Consider the following 22,960-nt stretch of genomic DNA (forward strand, 5'->3'; position numbering starts at 1 on the left):
TGACCTTAGGAAATGTGGTATTTTCTTATCAATCATGCCCCAAATCTATTTTGTGACATCCAAATGCTGAGCCATCCTTGCTTATGATGGCACTTAACCCACTTAATTCCACTTCCTAGTGCTGTCTGAGAAACTGCAGCCAGCACAGGACCAGACAGTGTAGAAGAGGCATCAATCTCTGTCCCCTTGCTCTGTCCATCATTGCTCTCACATCTCTCACTGGCTGCAACACATCAGTGAAATGGATTTTGCCACACTACAGAGTGACTGTTGGTCCCTGCGTGGTGGTAATAACTCCCTTTGCAGGCTGCCTGATAGCACAGGTCCAGGCAGGGTTGCTGTTCACTTATTCAGAGGCTCACGTGTGAAACCTTAGCAGAGAGGTGACCAAAGTGAGGAACAGAGACTCTGAGGTAAAGATGGTGGAAAGGAGGTGACAACTCAGGAGCAGCCTCCATGGATGCCCAATTCCCAGACCACAGCACCTCTTGAAAGCCCTGAGTATCTGACTAGATGTTGGGCAATGCTGGAGATGTACAATGTATTGTGGTGAGCTGTAGTATCGAGCTACTGGGCTAGAGAACAATGTGCTATGATTGGGTATAATGTGAGTCTGCCCTCTAAAGGATCCATGTGTTGGAAGTGTGGACCCCAGGTGGCAAGGTGAGCAATGGTGGGACCTTGCAGAGGTGAGGCCTAGTGGCTAGGGGCACTAGCCCCAATTAATCTGGATTAATCTGGTACTCATGACAGTGGGTTCCTTTCTGCACAGGCAAGGCTCCTTAAGACAGATAGGGATTGGGGGTCTGAAGGCTAATGACTCTTTGCAGGGATACTTGAGAGATAAGTGAACCTGGAGCCGTTTCCACCTGGCCTTGTCCATTGGTACCTCAGGCCTGTAGGGACTCAAGTGAGCATCAGATCTAGGTTTTGCAGATGCCTAAAGTGCTCTCTTACTGAGATGCACAGATATCGCTCAAAATGCCATGTAATGCTGAAAAGCAAGCTGTTAATGTCTGTGTTTATCTTGGTGCTCCAGTCAGCTTTTTACATGACTTTTTGTTTATTTTAACTATAGCAGGGCTTGAGCCATTTATTCTGTTAGTAGACACGGGGTGTGCAGTAGTGGTAGATCAATGCACCATAGAAACCTTCTCTGAATGCAAACAAGCTCTTTCCTCTGCCTCAACCCTCACCCCTGTCTTCCCTCAGCTACCTTGCCTCTCCTGTCCCTAACCACACAGATTGTTCTTGTCTGGAAACGCATCACAAAATTACAATTTCCATATACAGTCCTGTGGCTCTTGGGCAGCTGAGTTTCTAAGGATCTTACTATTTATACCAGGGCTGCAGGGTTAATTGCTTGGCTTTGTTCTGCAGGGCTTTAGTGGAATAAATCTGCCCTTTGAAAATTCGTATCTGAAATTATCTGTAGATTGCAAGGAAGCTAGGAATAAGTCCCAGCTCGCTCTGAAGCCCTGCTGCACAAGAGCTGGCCATTGGGGAACAGGGGCCCTGGGACCAACAGCTGGTTTGCTCTGCCAGGGGGCAGGGACTGCTCTGCACAGGAGGACTCTGCTCCTCCTGGATCTGGTGTCTTTTCTTTTTGAAGCAATGGCCATCAGTGATTGTATAGTTACCAAAGTTGGCTTTGAATTTTTTAGAGGAAACACCTACCCCACAGTGGAAAACTGTGTCTGAAGAGCTGAGAGACCATTACCCTTTCCACAGAATCACCCTCTGGCCATTGAGGGCCAGCAAAGGGGTGATAAGGTGAGCCACACAGGCTGTAAAAACCCTCCTGGAATTTCTCAGTGCTATGGTAACAAAACATGTATTGTCAGGATGGGAGGAGGATGGGGTGAGGGTGGGGGATGAAGAATGGAGAGAGAAAGAGAGAAAGAGTGGGTAAATACAGTCATAATATTCAACATACATATGACAAAATGTAACTAGAATAATTTGAGGGGATGGGTGGTGTTGGGAGAGATGGGAGAGAATGATGAAAGGGGTGACATTGATCAAGACGTATTGCACTTCTAAATTGTTGTTAAATTGAAACCTGTTTGTACATCCAACTTAAAGTTGTTTTTTAAGACTGTCAATCCAGATACTGAAAACCACCGGATTTATTATTCATTTGCAGAGGTCACAAGGCCTCCAGCAATCACACTGAGCTAAAATGAAGAGGCTCAGAAGATGTGGGGGAGATCTGGCCCCTTGCCCCCACCCTCCAGCTCTTACTGGCCACCTGCCTATCAAGCTTTGTGGGCCTTCCCTCCACCTCTGAATTGAGGGGTCACACCACTCATACCTGCTTCCACCATCCCTTTTCCCCTCCTTCCTCCCTCTTTCATTCAATGGATAATCCAGGATCAATGTCCCATGTCAAGAATCTTAGTATGATGATATCCACCATGGTTCCTTTACCATGCAAGAAATGTAAGCCTGATTTGTGCTCCCATAACAAGGGAAAAGAGCATGGGCAGTTCAAACAGGAGTTCATTGATTCACAGTTCTGGAGGCTGAAAATTCAAAATCAAGGTGTTGTCAGGGTTGCTTATCCTGAGACCTCTCTCTAGCTTGCATGTGGCTGCCATCTTGCTGTCTCTTTCCATGGTCTTTTCCCTGTGTTTATCCCAGCTGTCACTTCCTCCTTCTATAAGGACACCAGTCAGCTTGGTCTCATTTACCCTAAATTACTTCTTTAAATGTATTTAATGTTTTGTCCCCAGTCATATTCTAAGGTATGGGGTGGGGATGGGGGGGTTAGGCCTTCAATATGTCCACTTGGGGTGAATGATTTAATCCATTTAAACATATAAACAGGTCTTCGATTGAGGACATGGAAAATTTGGGGAAAAGAATGTCATTAATTTATCTACCATGTGGGGCCTCAATATTCAGTCAACTCATCTAGACATGGAGCCACACGTAGAGCTCTTTGACTCCAGGCATTGAGAAACATGACCCTGCATGGTTCAGGCAGTGCCCTGGGATTGGAGGGCTTTATGTTGGCCAGGGAAGCTTGTCCAGCCAGTAGTAGTGCTGTTGGTCAGTCCTTGGTTGCCAACACCTCTCCTGGTCTGGCCACAACATTCCTCCACATTCGGTGTATTCCATTACTGTGAGTGACATAGCAGGTGCTTGTACAACACCTGAGATGGAGTCAAGTAGATGGTTATTGAGGAGAGTTCTCTTCCATCAACAGGTGAGAGGGAAAGGAATGGGAGCGGGAAGCCAGGACTCAAGGCAAACCACAATCCAAACCCACCAATAACCTGGAGAGCTGCAATGACCCCTCAGGGGTTGCCTGTGGCAGGCAGAGCCAGGCTTTTACAGCCCATCAACCACGCACAGGAGTGAGGCAGCTCTCTGAAGCTGAGCAGATCCAGGAAGTGCAAAGATCAAGGACTGCGTGCTGACTGTGTGTCTACCTGCACCAAGTAGTCCTTCATTGTTAAAGACCTGCTCACTGGGATTTGCTTTCAAACCTATGTTCTGGAAGTATCTCCGGGCACCCTCCACTGTATCCTCACCCTTCCACTAGAAGCTAGACAAGCTTCGGGGCTGGTACTCTGACTTCAACCAGCCATACCAACTTCCTGTGAGGCAAACAGCTTCCTGCACCATTCAGCACAGCTCACTCTTACTACCTTTCACTTCAAGGAGGCTACCTGTGGGTCTATGTATCCTCTAACTTTACCAGATACTCTGCACTACATTCCATGCACTGGGAAGGTTTCTTCCTCACTGTTCTTTCAAGGCCCTTGAATGAGGCTGTGTGCAGCTGCCATCTCTTTTCAGCCCTCACATACACAGTAAGCCCATTTGGAATGAACGAAGTTTGGACATTTTCGTCTTCCTTTGTCTAGTCTCTCAGAATTCTCACATGGACATGAATGAGTAAAACGCACTGGCCTAAGAACGGTAGGGATACTGAAGCCTGGCCATCCCTTCCTGCGTGCTGTGCTCCCTAATTGATGATGCGTGTATATGACTGCACAACTCTTCATCTTAAGACTTTCTTAGGGGGAGGCAGCGGTGCAGTACTGGGGTTTGAATTCAGGATCTCACGCTTGCTAGGATGGCACTCCACCCCTCAATCTTTAAACTCTTTCATGTGTGTGTGAGGGGGGGGGTGCTCTCAAGCGTTCGCCTAGGACTAACCTCACAGATTCTCCTACCTACAGCCTCTTACATAACTGGGATCACAGAGGCACACCACCACACCCACCCTATTGATGGAGATACAGTCTTGGTAACTTTTTTGCCTGGTCTAGCCTCAGACTCCAATCCTCCTGATCTCTGAGGTTACAAGTGTGAACCATTTCTTCAGATGGAATTTTTCTGGCCCACTTCCACCTTGTGACATGTTGGCTCAGCCTGGCAGTTGTGATGGCTTAGATGCTTTATGTCTTGTCTCTGTCAGGGCTCAGCACCAGGCCAGCAGTCTGATGATCTCCTGTTTGTGATGGGGTCAATTCCATTGTATTCATTGTTTAGGACCACCTTAGCAAGTAAAGTACCACAAAATGTGGCTTAATTAGCTGCCTTTTATTTTCTCATCTCCTTGAAGGCTAGAAGCCAGAGCTCTGCATGTCAGCAAGGTTCAATCCTTCCAAGGCCTCTCCTTGGCTAGCAGAAGGCTATCTCCTCTCTGTCATCACATGGTTCCTCCCCCCACCGCCTACAAATCTGCTTCCAAATTTCCTTTTGGGACAGGAGTGGTATGAATGAGGGTACACCCTAATCATTTAGTGTATTTACTTCTCCAAGGACCCTGTTTCCAAACACAGTCACCCTTCAAGGTCCTGGAGAGCAAACTCCTGGAATGACATTGGGTACCTATCTCAGCCCACAGCACCAACCAGTGACACCCTTAATGCCATACTCTGCCATGCTGTGTGGCTCACTTGTCAATGCTCCTCACTGCCTGGACCTGGTGCAGAACCTTTCTGCTCTACCCAAGGTGGACAGTGCTCTGTTTACCTGGCAATACAGCAATTTCAGATACGTAATAAACAGCCTTCCAATCCTAAAGAGGCTTACAAGGTACTGGTTTTTCATGACAATCACCTGGAAGGAAGGAAGGAAGGTGGCTGTGCAAAGGGAGGTGCTATATGTGATTAGTACTAGTCTCTGCTGAGCTCATAGCTCGCTTCCCATGTAAATCCCACATGGCTAGATCTTTACGTCATCACTGAGATCAGTCATGAGCTTTCCCAAAAAAGCCAAGTCATCTGACAAGAAAACTCACAGCAGCAGGGGCTGAGCCAGGAATCCCAGGTGCTACCAGAGATAAATATGACACATTAGTGAAAAACAAATATGGGGGATGTCTGCTGTGTAGCATCACATAGCCCGTGCTGACTTCACACGAAAGAAGGGAAAGGATCTCTCAACATACAAAGGAATATGTTAAGAACTCAAACCTTTTCACTTTTTTTTTTTTTTGGTCGGTAGTAGGGCTTGAATTCTGGGCCTGGGTGCTATCCCTCAGCTCTTCAGCTCAACACGAGTGCTCTGCCATTTGAGCCACAGTGCCACTTCCAGTTTTCTGGTGGTTCATTGGAGATAAGAGTCTCATGGACCTTCCTGCCTGGGCTGGCTTTGAACCAAGACCCTCAGATCTCAGCCTACTGAGTAGCTAAGATTACAGGTGTGAGCTACCGGCGCCCGGCTTGACTTTTCACTTTTAGACATTCTGATTTGATAGTCATGCTGAACACACACAGGAGGAATGTTTATTTTAGACCTCTATGTCTATGACTAGTTTTCATCAAGGTCACTGGCAGAGGCCTTGGTCCACTGACAGAGCCTGTGCTGGAAGAAGGCTGAGGAGAAAGCACCGAAGTGGGCCACAGGGCTGGTGGGCCACAGGCTGGCATCGGACAGCTTTATGGGTGAAAACCCATGGGTTAAAATTGAACTGCATAACAAGTTTACTTTTCCAGCCACACTAACCACATCCTAATTGCTGGAAAGCCACACACGGCTAATGGTGACCCCTCTCAGCATAAATATAGACATGTCCATCATCAACCACACAAAGCTCACTCGGGACAGGCAGGCACCGCTAGGACTTAAGATTGGACACTGCAGAAAGTCTAATAAAATGTCTGACTCTTACAGCTCATATATAAAAGAATTTAACATAGCTTTTCCCAGATTTGACAATACTAGTCATTTTAATTATATGTCCAATAATGACTGGTGAAACCAAAAGTTCTGGGCTATGGCTTTTTCAATAACTACACTAGAATAAGTACCTAAAGAAACCAAAATTCTTCCTTTAGAAACTAAAAGTAAACTTCCATAGGCATAAGTGATCAGAGTCTACAGGTTAAAAAAAAATAGAAGGGAAAAAAGTATCAAAAGGTATCATAAAGTTATAAAATAAGCTTTCAGTATTGTGATGAGTTAGCAATACCAAGTTTTCAAAATTTAAATTTACAAAAGCAGTGTTGAGAGGAAAATTCATAGCTCTAAATGCCTACATAAAAAGAACAGAAATTGCTCAAGAAAATAAAATTATGACACAAGTTTACCTTGTAGAAAAACAGGAACACACCAAATCCAAACTACTAGACAGAGAGAGGTAAAAATCAAGGCAGAGATCCACAAATCAGACCAAAAAAATAACCCTATGGAATCAATGAAACAAAAACCTGTCTCTTTGAAAAAATGAGTAAGATTGACACTCTCCTAGCTATTTGACTGAAAAAAAAGTGGGGGATAGGATGGAGGAAAAGACCTAAATCAATAAAATTTGAGATTAAAAAAGGAAAGATCACAAAAAGTATTGGAGAGGGGCTAAGAAGGTGGCTCAGTGGTAGAGTGCTTGCCTTGCATGCCTGAGGCCCCTAAGTTCGATTCCTCAGCACATCAGCAGAAAAAGCTGGAAGTAGCTCTATGGGTCAAATGGTAGAGCACTAGCCTTGAGCTGAAGAGCTGAGAGGCAGTGCCCAGGCCCAGAGTTCAGGCCCCACGACCAACAAAAAAAATAGAGAAATTCAAACAATTATGATAGAGATTAGTTTAAAACCTATACTCAAATAGTTGGAAAATCTAGAAGTAGATACATTTCTAGAGGCAGACAAGCTGTCAAAGCTGAACCAAGAAGATATAAACTACTTAGACTTATAACAAGCAATGAGACTGGAGATACAATAGTCTTCCAACAAGGAAAAGTCTAGATCACAATGAATAATTCACAGCTGAATTCCATAAGACCTTCAAAAAAAAGTATATTCCCCGCCCCCCGACTTTTCCATGAAATAGGAAGGAAAAGATCATTACCAAACTTATTCTACAAGTCCAGAAATCCACTCATCCTTAAATCAGGAAGGGACCCATTGTAAAAAGAGATAGACCAAATTCTTTGATGAACATACACAAAGCTCCTTAATAAAAAAAAAATCACTTACTATGATCGTCAGTTTCATACCAGAGATGCAAGGCTCATTTTCAATATATATAAATCAATAAACACAATACATCACCAAAAAATTTACTCTTTTAAAATTTCTAAATAATTTTTTTTCTTTTTGGCAGTCATGGGGCCTGAACTCTAAGCCTGAGTGCTGTCCCTCAGCTCTTCAGCTCAAGGCTAGCACTCTACCACTTGAGGCACCTTCCCAGCCCCTAAGTATGTATTTTCATAGTTAACTCTTTACTTATAATTTTGTATTCCTTATCTCAAACATCCTCCATGCCCCCCCCAAACAGCTATATAGGTTTCAGTTCTTAACTACCCTGGATAGAACAGATCTCAAAATGTAATTATAGTAAAGCCTCTTCCCTTTTATTACTAGTGATTTAAGTTGGACTAATTTAACATCTGAATTGAGCTAAAGCTCCTCTAAACAATGTGTGTCTGTGACTTTACTTGGAGACAATGTCTCTGCAGATATAATAAATAAAATTAGGTGGTGTTCACACTGAATTAGCTTGCACTCCAAATCTAGTAACTTACTTCCTTACATAGGAGACAGACATCTGGACTTGGAGGGAGGAGGCCCTGGTAATGAAGACAGACTGTGGATATGTACAAGCCCAGGAAGGTCAGGGCCCGCAGCAACCTCTAGGAGTTAGAAGAGACTCCACATATGTAAAAGGAGATATGATTCTGTCAATACCTTGGCCTTGAACTTCTGATTTCCAGAACTGTGAAGAAGAAAATTCTATGTTTGGAAGCCAACCACAGGAAATTAATCCAATATTCTGTGTCTTTGTAAATGTAATCAAGTTAGGTTGAATTTGTCCTGGATTAGATTGAGCTGAATTTGATCTTGTTCTAGTCATTTTATGTCATTTGCACATGATTATTTATTAAATAACATTTACAACACTGCAAGTTTTATTTACTCCAAATATCACATATTAAATATACAATTCCAACTAAAGTGAACAGTACACAGACACAATGAAGTAAATATTGCAACATTCAAACGTGGCCTCACTTAAGTAATGACAAATAGCAAATATTGTTTTTAACATCTTTATCCCAGACTTAAACTTAGGAAACAGAAAGTCAGATAAACACTTGGTATTATATGAATGTGACAATACACTAATTTCTCAACAGGTAAAACCATGATTTTTAAGTTCATCTACATCAACTTTTTGCTCAAATCTGCTCTTCTAATTAAGTAGAAAAAAATGCACATCAAATTGTTAAATGGAAAAATCATCCCACAACTACAAAATTAAGTTGCTAATGACACTAATACATAAACATACAAATTTTCAACACAGCAACCTTTTTCCAGGGCTCAGTGGAAAATGAAGGGTGATAGGATGAGCAGTATGAAAGAAGAGCCAGCCACTGATCAGACCATACGTAGTACAAAAGCGGACAAAACTATTAAAGTTAAAATAGCATGGCAAATACCAAAGGCCCCAAAGCAATTTTTTTTAATGATTGCTGAAAAGCAAAAGGTTAGAGATACTTACATTACAACTCCATCTTCCTCCTCAAAGACCACATACGCCAATCTAGCCTTGTGACTGACAGTCAACTTCCTTGGTGTCTTTCTTACTAAGGTTCAGTCTCTAATTTGGGGTGGGGTCTGCCATAATGCCACGGGAACTCATCTGGCCCTCCGGGCCCCACCTTGCCCTGATAACTTACAGCTGCAGGACTGCAGGAAGTGGTTCTGATGTTGAAGTTCTGTAGACACAAGCTGGTACTAGCAGGCCCAGGCCCATCCCTGCTCAAACTAGCCTCTGTATTGAATGATAAAATTTGACTTAGTCTCTTAGTATGTGGTGAACTGCAATCTAGCTTGACACATAAACCAGTTGTAGCATATTCTATGTGGTCCCATAACGTTGCATCACTTAGTGACATTGTAGCTGTCTTGGTTTATGTTAGAACACTCTTATGTTGCTCATATTGTGACAAAATCACCTAACCACACTTCTCCCAGTTTGTGTCTCCATAAGTATTAAGTGACTGCATGCCAAATAAAGTAAACACTGAATGGCACCAATTTATCATCTCTGTAAATTCCTTCCCTTTTCTGTCTAAAATGTTGGGGGTAACATTCTGCACCATCTTGGGTTGGTATGCTGCCCAATTAAAAACTTTACTTCTTGCTCAAAAGTAACCTATTAAATTTAAATGTAGTTGCATCCTCCTTTTGGTGTGGTCAGTGGGCTGCAAAGTAGAGCTTCCAGAATCCACGGGTTCACTGAGTGGCTAATACAAGAGACCCACTAGGGCCCACTGAACCCTATGGCTTCTCAAGACACCTAGATATAGTACAGGTAAGTTTCCTCCCCTTATCGCAAGCTCCACTCTGAGTTCTGAGCTCTCCAAGTTTATCTAAACTTTTTCTTTCCTTTCTTTCTCTCTTCTTTTTCTTAACATACTGACTTGGATTTCAGAAAAGAAGTCTTAGGTGTCTGAGTAGGTTAGTTAGAATCTGAACTGGGCTCAGAGGCAAAGTGTTTTTGACAGCTGATTGCACTGGATTCAGTTAAAGGTCAGAGTAGGTATTGAGGCTTTGAACTCAGGCTCTGGGCATTGTCCCTTAGCTTTTCCATTCCTGGCTGGTGCTCTACCACTTGAGCTACAGCTCCACTTCTGGATTTTTGGTGGATAACTAGAAATTAAGAGATCAAGATGCACTGTATTCATAAACTGCTTTGTTGAATGGCAACTCCTTTGCACAACTCCTTAAAATATTTTTTTTTTAAAAAGTCTCATGGACTTTCCTGTATGGGCTGACTTCAAACCAGGATCCTTAGATCTCAGCCTCCTGAGTACCCAGGATTATAGGCATGAGTCACTGGTACCTGACCTCAAATTTTTATTTTTGATAATGGGATCATCATAATCCATACTTCAGAACACTAGCTAGGTTTATGTATCAGAATTATGGGCACAAATCTGCATATTTTAGGAAAACGTATCATCTAGAAAACAGCTTAGAAAATACGAGGGTCACTGGGAAGTCAGAATTGTTTACTTGCTATATATAGAAAAACAAACAATAAACACCCCCACCAAACTAGTGGGATGCACTCTTTAATTGGTATGGAGAAGCATACAAAAAACTACATGAATCCAAAATTTGTTCCTTGAAAGCTTCTTCAGAAAAACCCAAGTTTTTCTTGCTCTAGCAAGAACCAAAATGATTAAGTCTGTGGACTAACTCCACAAAATCAAGAAGCTATTCCATTAATATCTATCCTTCAGGATTCCGATGGGAAATACTCCAAAGGAAAAATGGAGCGTTTCAACATCACTACTGCCTTTGCTTCCTAGGTTTGCTGGAAGTAGCACCCTGCCCTTTCCAATAGTAACCTGGTTGTTACAAAGTGAAGAAAATTTGTCCAGGTAGCATCCAGGAGGCATGTCTTATATTGTACTTTTAGTTAACCTATACTCAGGCTGTCTACGTGGTTTTGAATGACTGATTATATACGCCACTTGACTAAAATTAGAAGGTGCCCTTAATGACAAATGTGGTTATATATCTTCAATGTGTGATGAGAAAGTATGTTAGAGCACTTTTCCCATTGCACTTTGGTTATATTTATGGGCAGTCTTATGAGCAAGTAGAGAAATGATTCTTGCTCAAATATCAGTAAGTGGTCCTCATTTCCAGTTCCTGAGGCCTACACTGGGTTTGTGGAGAATCTGCTTATTCTGTTCTGCCTCTTTATTGGTTCAGGTCTTCTTTTGGCTCAGCTCACTACTGCCTTCTGGAAAGTTTCTTGGCAATGTATACCGTGTAGTGCTTAGAAGTTTTAAGTACTTTTATAAATTAAGACCTGGATATAATTCAGCGCTAATGTTCCTAACTTGACTGAGAGAGCAACTGTGTCACTTTGAGTTCATTCTTTTGGTTACTGCAATATTTTAGTATTAATATCAAATAGTTTCATTGCAGATGAAATAACAAAAATGTAAGAGTCATCTAGAACAGTATTAAATTGCCAATTCTGAACTAGGCTGATCAAGTAGATTCACTGTGGTAGATGCAGAAAATGGTGTCATTACCCATGACTATGGTTTTGGTTAATTTCTGTAAGGCCTAAAAGGATGACCCAAAGTGGGAAACTCTTAAATTATGGTTGTCTTAAGCTGGCTCCATACTTGGATGATGAAATTTGGTCTAGGACAGCTCCACATACAGTTAATTGTAATTTAGCTTGATGTTAAAGCAAATTGTAATTAAGTGTATATCCTGGTGAGCAAGCAACTGAGTCTTGACCAATCATAGCAGCTGAAATGCTAGCCAATCCCAGAAGAAAGGCTCCCAGATAAGGAAAATACTGGACTGCACCAATCAAATAATATCTGCTTTTCTGATTGGAAAACAACTCACTGTCTTAGGGAGAGGCAGTCTAGAGTATGAGTCTAGAGTTCTGACTGGTTCTAGACCCTATTTCTTGCTGAAATCAACCTGGTTAAACTCAACTTACAACAATCTTCAGTTCTCCTTTGCAAAAAAGTTAAATCATTTTGAAAAAATAAATCTCTCTCCAGAAATACTAGAACAAGTTTGAACTAATCATGTTTTTTATAATTTTTGATGTTTTGGTTATAATTTTTATGTCAGAGCTTTCCTGACAAAGAAAAGAATGTCCCTACCAGGGCTGGTCAATTCTTTAAAATATATATATATATATATATATATATATATATATATATTGTTTACTATTAAGTAGTTGTACAAAGAGGTTACAATTCCATTAGTCAGGTTATGAGTACACTGCATCTTGATCAACGTCATCCCTTTCATCATATTCTCCCATCTGCTTGTCAATTCTTACATAGCAGAGGATGCTTGAAAGCACACATTCCTTAAGCAAATTAACCAACCCAGAGCCTCCATGCCCAAATACCTCCTGGATCCAGCTCCTCTATCAGGAAGCAACAAGGGCAGTACTCCTGCCCTTGTGGAATTTTTCCCCCAGGCTGGCCTTGAAGAGCAATCTTCTTTCTCAGTCTCTTAAGTAGCTCTAGGATTACAGGCATGAGCCGCTGGTGTCTAGCTACAATTCTTCATATATGTTATTAAAATATAAAATAAATTCTAGAGAAGAGTGGCTAATATCTATTACTGTCTAGGAATAGCTTCTAGTAAAGATCTTCTGCACATGAAAAGCAGTTTTGTTTTTTAAGTGGTCAGATTAATTAGGCTACATGGCTTAAGAAAATACTACATAAGTACTTGAAACATTGAGTCAACAAATACTTCTAAATGTTCTGCTGTATAGTTAAGTTTCACTAATGTATTTTCTAACTCCCATGACCTCACTTAAGTTTTAACTGCTGAAAACTCCTACAATACATCAAATTATAAATATTATAAGGTCTTTCTAATAAAATGCTTAATGGGTTGATAACCCATCGACATTTACTATTGTGAAATACACTTTTTAAAACTTGAAGATCACATACCTTGAATGAAGAGGGCAAAGCTTGCAATTGTCATGTGCCCATTAGTTCACACTTTCCTTCAGTGGATGCCCACCTCATAAACTAAGAAGCAAACTCTCAGCACCTGGCTAGGACAGTGAGCACATCTCAGATTGATAGTTATTCCAACCAGCACTACCAGCATACATCACAGGTTGGAAGTTATACCCATTGTTCTTTAACTGATAATTCATGGTCTAATAAACATAAAACTTTGTTTAAAAAGTCACCATTTTAGTTTGGTATTGGAGAAACCTAAATATTTACCCTTTATCAACCACCTATTCTTGCATATTCTGGTATATTTCCTCAGAATAGACAGACTTTACCATTTATGACAGCTTTTTAATGTCTTCATATATTAGTGGAAGGATAGTAGCATAAATTTTACTGATGAGACTAATTTCTCATGAAAATCCTGGCAGAAAAAGAGGACTGGCCTCAATGTTTAGTATGCAATCAATTGATGAGAACAGTTACACTTTCAAGGGTTTCTGTACTAGTCTGGCTACACGTTTGACATCCCAATGCATTTATAGTTTTAACTCACTGTTTATTCAGAGTGTGTAAATATAGTCTCAAGTTCACTATACTATTCTCCAACTTTGCTATATCCATGAAACGTATTGTATTTTTGACACTGTTAATGAATACAACATGCAATTTACAACACCTGGGACTAAAACAGGACAGTAAACACAGTTCTATCCAGTAATTGCTACTTCTTGGGTGAGGACTCATTTTAGCTCCTGCACTGGACAAGGGTTTGATTCCTTAAGTTCACAGACAACTTTACAGCAACACATGAAGCCTAAGTGCATCTTTGGTCAGCCTGTGTTCTAACCCATCTGTTTCCACATGAAAACATGATTTCCTCTTATTGTCTGGCCACAGATCCATGCATTTTTCCATTTAGCAGGGTGAGATACTGACTAGAACAGCTTCTCCTTTCTTGTGGACCCTAAGCCACTATATGCCATCTGTGCTGTTCCCTGCCGCCAGTGACCTCCTGAAACATCTGCTTCCAAGTGATTTTCTTAGGTGGCTTTCCAGCCCTGGGCTCTATCTGAACTTCAGGCTAACCTTTTACAGCAACAGATTCCACCAGGCACAAACTTGGCAATTGTGAGAGGGTATTAAGTGTTTGGTTAAGTGTCCCATTTGGTAATCTTATCAATGAACATTTTACAGAGCACAATAATTGATGGGTACTTGTCCATGCCCGGCACTCATAAATGTACAGGGGCTTCCAGAAACCATAACAGAAGAAGAAAATCAGTTATTTCTCTCCTTGTTGGGAGCCACCTCTTGGCGATTATTCATCTTACGCGTGATGATGACTAGTATGCGTCGGATGGCAAGCAGACGTTCCTTCAGAGAGGTCATGCCAAGGATGGCCAGCTGAGCCTTGCGCTCCAGTGGCAGCACTGCCAGGATCCACCAGGACCAGGCCGGGCCACTAGGATTGCTCTGAAAAGTAAACCAGAAGAAAATACTGTATCAATGAAGGCCTGCTCCCTAATTTAACCAACAGACATGTGAACCAATAGAAATGCCACTTTCTATCACAACTCATTCAGTTTGCTTGTATGTTACACATTCAAAGGTGGGAAAACTCATAAAAGCAAGAACATTCCAAGAGAAGCATCTTCTACAGGGAAATTCCATAAATTAGTTGCTTTTTTTTCTCCTGTCTACTTAAGTTTATACATACACCAACCAGGAGAAAAGACAAGTAATTTTCACCTCCCCAACCCAATGTTCTGTGCTACTGCTATTTAAGTTTTAGGCATGCTATATAAATCATAAAGGCTAAAAGTATGTGTATATGTATGGTTTAAGTACCATAAGAAAATTAACCTTATCATAAGCCAATGTGGTAAATATCACATGATTTGTTCTGGTTTGAATTCTAAACAAAAGATGACTATAAACTTGTTCTTGATATGCTGGCACTGGAACAAAGATATCCAGGCCTTTAGTTTCAAAGCCTTTTATTGTTCTCTGGTGATTTCTGGAATGGTTTTCCACCAGAGGACTAAAAATAACATTGTGCATTGGGCACTAGTGGCTCACACCTGTAATCCAGGCTACTCAGGAATCTGAGCTCTGAGGATCACAGTTTGAAGCCAGCCCAGGCAGGAAAAGTCCATACTACTCTTACCTCCAATTAACCACCAGGAAAAACAGAAATGGAGCTATGGCTTGAAGCGGAAGAGCACTAGCTCAGAGACAGTGCTCAGATCTGAGTTCAAGCCCCACGACTGGGAAAAAAAAATCAAAAAAGTTGTACTCTCCTTTTCTCATCTTACAGAGTAGTGAACAATGTTTTTCTTTTTTTGGTAACATTGGGATTTTGAACTCAGCGTCTCACGCTTGCTAGGCAGATACTCTCTTGCTCAACCATACCTCTAATCCTCTTTTGTACTGATCCTGCTTCTACCCCAGGTGTGTCCCTAATTTTGTGTCAGCTCATTTGAACTTCCCATAGTAGCTGAGATGATAAACATGCACCACTGCACCCCGCTATTGGCTGAGGGGGTTCCTGCATGTGTGATCAGGTTGGCTCAAGCTTCAGTCTTCCCAGTCAGCCTCCCAAGTAGCTAAGATTTTAGGTGAGAGGCATTAGCTTAATGAGAAGCTAAAGCATGTTTAGTAAGAAGAAACTCATATAAAGACATTCCCCACAGACTACCTAAAACTCTTCTGTCCTTGGCATAACAACCCTCAAGGACATCAATGCTCTAATGCCTAAAACATGAAAATGTACTTTAACTGGCAGTGGGACCTGAAAGGTGTGACCAAATTAAGATCTTAAGATGGCAAGATCATTACAGGGGTCCTACACAATCAGGTGCATCTTTTTCAGGTGGCAGTCAGGGGAAGTATGACAGCAGAAGAATGGTCAGAGATACAGTGTCCCTTGTTTTGATCACAGAAGGAATCATAAGCCAAGGAAAGCCAGCAGTCTTTAGAATAAGTTAGCCAGGCATGGTGCTTCAGGCCTGTAATTACAGCTTCTCAGGAGGCAGAGATTGGGAAGACTGTAGCAAGACACATCATAACCAATAAAAGCTGGATATAGTGGTACACACTTATGGTCCCAATTATGTGTAAGACTATAGGTAGGAGCCAGGTGCTGGTGGCTCACACTTGTAATCCTAGCTACTCAGGAGGCTGAGATCTGAGGATTGTGATTCAAAGCTAGCCCAGGAAGGAAACTCCGTGAGACTCTTATCTCCAATAAACCACTCAGAAAACTGGAAGTGGCACTGTGGCTTAAGTGGTAGAGCATTAGCCTTGAGCTGAAGAGCTGAGGGACAGTGTTCAGGGCCCAGAGTTCAAGCCCCATGACCGACAAAAAAAAAAAAGACTATAGGTAGGAAGCTCATGGTAGAAGGCTGGCCCTGGACATTACCTGAAAGATAACTAAAATGGAAAAAAAAAAAAAGGGCTGGGGACTGGCTCAAAGAGTAGTGCTTACCTTGTAAGTACTAGGCCCCAGTACACCCCAAAATTAGTGGAAAACACAGAAGATAGACTCTCCCCCAACAACCTCCAGAGAACAATGCATCCTGTCACCACACTTTGATCACAATAAATGTGTGTTGCTGTAAACTGCCACCCACATTTGTGATGATTTGTGACAGCGATTATTGGAAGCAAATACGCCTACCAATGAGAGATTAATCTGAGTTTAAAATGGAAATCGCTAACAAAAAGAATGATTCATTTCCTCGTTAGGAACCAGTGGCTCATACCTGTAACCCTACTTACTCAGGAGGCTGAGATCTAAGGATCCCAATTTAAAAGCCAGACCTGTCAGGAAAGCCTGTGAGACTCTTATCTCTAAAAACTACCAAACGAAAGCCAGATGTGGAGTTATGGCTCAGCTGTAGAGCCTCATGATTTCCTAATTGCAAATCGGCCTTATCTCCTTGCATTGTGAATCTGAGTTAAAGTACAGTATAGAAAAAGAGTTTGGGAGAGATTTGACTTTCACAAGATTGTAGTCAAGTAAGATCTAGAGGTAATTTTGGCATCTTGAGTTTAGAAAACCTCCAATTCCCATAGATGATAAATAACAAAAACCCTCAAGAGGTAAGGTAACAAATGAATGGAGACAAGAGAAGGCATTCCATCTTAAATTAAGCTTTTTGAGAGCTAGCCCTACCAACCCCACATACATGCCTTCTGTGAGGCAGACATGCCTACACATACACGCCTTCTGTAAGGCAGACGTGCCTCCATGTGGACCAGAGAACTGGTCACTGCCACAACCCCAAGTTACCACGGCCTCTCATTTAAATCCACTGATTACTGGAGAACCATCTTCACCAAAGGCATGCAAAGGAGGGATCAGAAAAAAAGCCCAGGAGGAATAGATAGGGGAAGGAGGTGTTACCACAAAGGACAATGAAATAAGGCTTCGAAGTGACCAGGTATTCCGTATTTTTCTCTAGAGTCCAGATGTGAGGCAGTGTCGTGTGCAAAACAGTGTCACTGTCAATATGATTTAAAAAAATTGGTATTTAAGTCCTAGTGTTAAGGCATGAAGGCTGAGAACAAGCAGAGTTAAGTGACTTTCGTTCAAAGGAAATTGTCTTCATGTACTGTTAGCATTAATGTTATAGGTTCTCCTTTGGATCTTAGGCACTTAACTAATGCCTCTTTGGACTGCCAACAAATGAACCAGTTCATAAGCATTCCTATGGAGTACATGATGCTGGGCTGTCACACTGTGCATACACTGGAATGGTATGTCTAGAATATTACAGCAGTAAATAGCAGCATCAAAAAAGAAAGAAAGAAAGAAAAGAAAAAGGATAACATACCTGAGGCTCGGGCTCCCTGTCTGGCATTCCCCCAAAATGACTTAAAATTTGTTCTTTCATGTGATCCTGGAGAGAAGAAAACCAGGACACAGACTGCTGATACACAGAATCGTGAAGAGTGGTAAGTTCTTCATACTCTGGCCCCTCCACCTGTTCAAGGGAAAGGCAAGCATTCAGCAACTCATGATAGACATGGGCCTCCACACACAACAGCCAGTGACTTACTCCACATCTGCCAAGTGGGTTCACAGAATGTATTGCTTTCATAACACACTATTGCTTCATTAAAATCACTGAGTGTTTTTTTTTTCTTTACTGTGAAAATACCGTAGAGAGGGGTTACAATTACATGGGCAAGGTAATGAATGCATTTCTTATCAAGCATTGTTGCCTCCTCCTTTGTTTCCCTTTACCATCCCTTCCCATCTCCACCCCTACTCATCACCCCTCCCCCAATCCCCACGCCAAAGTTGTAAAGTTCATTTTTGACATAACATCTTGTGCATCTCATTGGTGCAATGGGTCCACCTGTATTCCTATTTAAACAATTTGTTTTTTCCCTTCCCCTCCCCAAATTATACCAACATCAAATACAGTGAAAACAAGGCTTATACCATGGGGAAGGGACATACAAAGCAACAAAGAAATATCTTATAAGTATGTTAGACACAATAGTAAGAAAGAAAAAACATTTGAGTCCTTAACTTGGGGTTCATTTTGCTTAACATCAACTTATCTGACCATTTCTGCTTGTCTCAGACATATACTAGTTATTGCAAATAAGGGAAACCATGGGACCTATGTTTCTTTGGGCCTAGCTTATTTCACTTAATATAAATTTTTTCAAGTCTTTCCATTTCCTAATAAATGGGGCAATGTCATTCTTTCTGATGGAGGCATAGAATTCCATTGTGTATATATACCACATTTTCTTGATCCATTCATCTACTGAGGGGCATCTGGGTTGGTTCCATATCTTAAGTATGGTAAATAATGCTCCAATAAACATAGTTGTGGTGGTAGCTTTAGTGTGGTCTTGTTTGTGATCATTTGGGTAAATGCCCAAAAGTGGGATTGCTGGGTCTTCGGGAGCTCTATGTGGAGTCTTTTGAGGAACCTCCATACTACTTTCCAAAGTGGTTGAACAAGTTTACACTCCCAGCAATTATATATTCAATCGATCACGGTTTATTTAATCACTCAAATAAGTTATATTTGGAACAGTACAACTTTTTACTTTATAAAACAACACAGTATTTCTACAATGTTTTCCCCTTTTATTGTGAGAGAAATACAACTTTGATTTTGTAATGTTTTTAATCCACAGTGGATGGAACCATAGGGGCAGAGGGTCATGTATGCCTCTGTAGAAGATGCATTCCCCTTCCCCTCCCCCACACCCTGCACCGCATGCACCAGGCTAGAACAGCAAACAATAAGTTAGGAACCTGTTTTTATTTTGCAATGTGTAGAATTACACGCTCCCTAAGGACAAAAGGATTATTTTTTTATCAGGTATTTTTCTCTACCATTTCCAACTCACACAAAAATTGATAGGGAGTAAGTAACTTATGTGCAGAATTAAGAAGAAAATTAGTGACTCTGTTAATAAAAATCTCATAAGGTTTTTCCACGATGAAGAAGGGAAGGGGTCAGACCTCTGTAAAATGAGGTTTACCTTTTCATCTTCCAGGTACTCAATGTCTGCTGTATTATAGCCATCTCTGTGACGATGGCTCAGAACTCGGAACCGGCTAATTCCAATGGCATCCACAACAGAGCTCCCATCTGGGAAAGTTCTCACATCCTTAATCTCCAACATGCAGCCAAACTCTGAAATCCTGAAAGGGTGATGGGAAGAAATGGTCATGACTTCAAATACAGTGGGACTTAATATTCTCCTAGAGAAGGCTCACCTTTTATTTATTTATTTATTTATTTATTTTTTGAGTCCGGTTGTGGGGCCTGAACTTTGGGCCTGGGAGCTGTCCTTCAGCTCTTCAGCTCAAGGCTGGCGCTCTACCACTTGAAGGCTCACCTTTTAAAAGGAACACAAATCCAGACTAAACAAAGGGCCTGACTACCTGACAGCAAGATTATAATCTCTAAGCAACTCTTTGTCAATAACAACTCTTGTTCAGTGCTACAAACACAGGAGACAGCTGTGGCAGGCAAGGATAGGGCTTGGACTTCAGTGGTTGAAACCTAGAGCTCTGGAGGGACTGGATCTTAAATGTGGCTCCTCAGCCCTGGTTGCCAAGTCCCAAGAGGGGTTCCAGAGAGCACAAGGCATCCAGGCCTGACGTTGGGAGCAACAGTGTTCCTGCTCTAGCCCTGAAGGTTCGCCTCCCTTGTACTGATGCAGATCAGTACCGCCATCCCTGACCAAAGCATAGCAGGCTTTGGTCTTCAGTCACTGCCTTCATCTCCCTTTTCCCTTTACTCCTTCCTGCCCTGCTGTGCCATGGTGACTCCAACAAGGCTCACAGCTCCTCCCCATGGCTACAATCAGGGAGCATATTCCTATTTAGCCTCTTTACAGCATGACTGCTAATCTGATCCTGAGTCAACACCCTCCACTGCCCTTTTGCTTACCTCTGATTGGTCTGATGCTACCCTACTTGACCACCCAGGATGGGATCCTTGGTCGTAGCTATCCTCACTCCAAAGCTCTCACTAGAGACCTTACCCACACTCATCACTCCAATAATCATAAGCCAATCACTGTGCAGAGCAGCTTATAGAACTCATGCAAGCCTCACAAAACCACAGAGGCTTATAGAAGTTAAGCAAGTTATTTAATGGCATAAAAAGATTTAGAGCCAAGATTTCAACCCTAACTTGTCTGTTTCCAAAGTTCTTATGACGAACATCTTTATGATAGATCTTCAACTCTAAAGATGAGTGCTATTCCTGTTACAAGTCTGCACATCCAAGTACCTGCTGGACATGCCACACAGACAGCTCATAGATCCCCTTCCTGGTTGTCTGACAGGTAATTCTGCCCACAGCGATGGGGTATATGGAAGCTCTTCAACGATGCCCTTCAAGAGAGAACCTGGCTGGGTGCCAGTGGCTCACAATTATAATTCTAGCTCCTTATGAAGCTGAGTTCTAAGAATTGAAGTTTAAAACCAGCACAGGCAAAGAAGTCCGCCAGACTTTTACCTCCAATTAACCAGCAAAAAGCCTCAAATAGAGGTGTGGTTCAAGTAGCAGAGTACCAGTCATGAGCAAAAAAGCCTAGACAGATCAAGAGCCCCAGTACCAGCCAAAAGAAAAGAAAAAAACAGATTTTCAACTATCACCAAACAACCCTCAAAGGGTGGCTCCATGTCTACTCAGCAGCAGAGCCTGTCACATCCAGGAACATCTTGTCTTATCTGTGGACAAATACCTGGGGAGATGGAAATTCTCCTGTGCCTGTAGCTCCCAACAGACTGCTATTCTCACACTGCCCCTTGGGATATCAGAAAAAGTAGTTTAAATTAACTGCATTCTTCCCACATACTTGTTAAGTCTCTACCTCCTGATTACCTTTTCCCTGAAAGGTTATGCTGGTTGTTTTTCATATTGTTTTGGTGAAAGTAATATTCTTTTCAGCATTCTGTATTCTTGGTGGAGTTTGTGTAGCTTGTTTTTTCACTTGGCCTTCACTGACTATTGATGAATCAAAATTTAAGATTATTATTTATTATTAATCTCTTCTGTGCTATATACACTCAACATTTTACATAAGAATCTTTCCCAGCCTGGCACAGTGGCTCATGCCTGTAATCCTCACCACTCAGAGGGTAAAGATCAGGAGAATTGGAGTTCAAAATCAGCCTGAGCAAAAAAGTAAGCAAGATCCATATCCCAACAAATGAGCCAGGACTTGTTATATACATTACATATGTATATGTGTGTATATATATATATGTATATATATATATACATATATATATACACATGTATAGGTAATATATATCTATCATTCCAGCTACTCAGAAGGCTGTAGGTAGGAGGATCATAATCCAAGGCTAGCCCTAGGAAAATAGCCAGAACAAATCTGAAAAGCAACTACAAGCACTAAGGTTGGAAGTGTTGTTCAAGTGGTAGATACCTGTCTCGCAAGTACAAGACTCTACTAAGTTCAAGCCAAAAATATATTTTAAAAAACACCTACTCCCCACAAAGCCTTTCCCTCTTCTAATTGTACAGAGACAATCCAGTGTTTCTTTTTAAATGTTTATCTTTTTCACATTTCATAATTAGGAAGGTAAATATGTGGGTGTGTGAACAAACATACAGACATATGTGTATTTATATGTACGTGGGTGTGTATATATATATATATATATATGCATGTTATGGGATATATATGTAAGAGAAAGAATGTTTTGTTTTGTCCTATTTAGATTATATATTATTATATATTATTCATAACTTCTGGGCAGTAGATACCACATTTTTGCAGTTTGTCTTTTTTATAAAATTATGTTTAAATCTGGAGTCCATTTATGAGCCGAACAGATCTGTTCATAATCTCTATATTGTGCTTCATTGGTCCACTTATGGTTTATAATCTTGCTGTTATAGAAAAGTTCTTCTATCACTGAATCGTTTTTTGTAAAAACTATCTGGCCATGTCCTCTGCTCTCCACACCAATTCTAAAACCAACTTGAGTGAATCCTTTAGGAAACAACACAAGAGGTTTTTCTTTGTTGTTGTTGTTTTTAATGTACTGTGTGATTTTTTTGTTTCTTTTGTAAGTTCTTCCCCCTATGGTATATCCTCTGTTGTCACTGTATTTGATTTTGGTACCCTGGTATTGCATATATACTTATTTGAATTAGGGAAGGGAAGGGGGGACAACAGAATGGTGAGACAAAGGACAAGGGAGGAACCAATGCCAACAGCAATATAAACAAGACAATAAGCTGGGGGTGTGGGGGGGAGGGGAAGAGGGAAAAGGAAAGAAGGAGAAAAATGAGGGAAGAGGGAACAAGTTTGACAAGAAATGTGCTTCTTACTTATGGAACTGTAACCCCTGTGAATATTACCTTGACAATAATTTTTTTTTAAAAAGTAAAGGGACCTCATGGTTCCCCTTATTTGCAATATCTAGTGGATGTACGAGTCAAGCGGAAAAGGTCAGATAATGTGATGTCAGGAAAATGAACCCTTAGATATGTATTTTAA

At 41.3% G+C, this 22,960-nt stretch overlaps 1 protein-coding gene across 1 annotated transcript in view; it reads right to left on the reverse strand.

The window, feature by feature from the left end:
* Positions 1–12,183: 12,183 nt before the first annotated feature.
* The window catches only part of Lonrf2 (LON peptidase N-terminal domain and ring finger 2), a 34,085-nt gene continuing 23,308 nt past the window's right edge, over positions 12,184–22,960 (reverse strand). Inside the window, exons 10-12 of the mRNA XM_013019704.1 lie at positions 19,454–19,616; positions 17,776–17,925; positions 12,184–14,410 (exon numbers count right to left, since the gene is read on the reverse strand). Of these exons, the coding sequence (XP_012875158.1) occupies positions 14,216–14,410; positions 17,776–17,925; positions 19,454–19,616 (508 nt within the window). The 3' untranslated portion in view covers positions 12,184–14,215. The remainder of the gene's footprint in view (positions 14,411–17,775; positions 17,926–19,453; positions 19,617–22,960) is intronic.

Source organism: Dipodomys ordii, unplaced genomic scaffold (genome assembly GCF_000151885.1).
Source record: "Dipodomys ordii isolate 6190 unplaced genomic scaffold, Dord_2.0 Scaffold47, whole genome shotgun sequence".
Taxonomy (NCBI): domain Eukaryota; kingdom Metazoa; phylum Chordata; class Mammalia; order Rodentia; family Heteromyidae; genus Dipodomys; species Dipodomys ordii.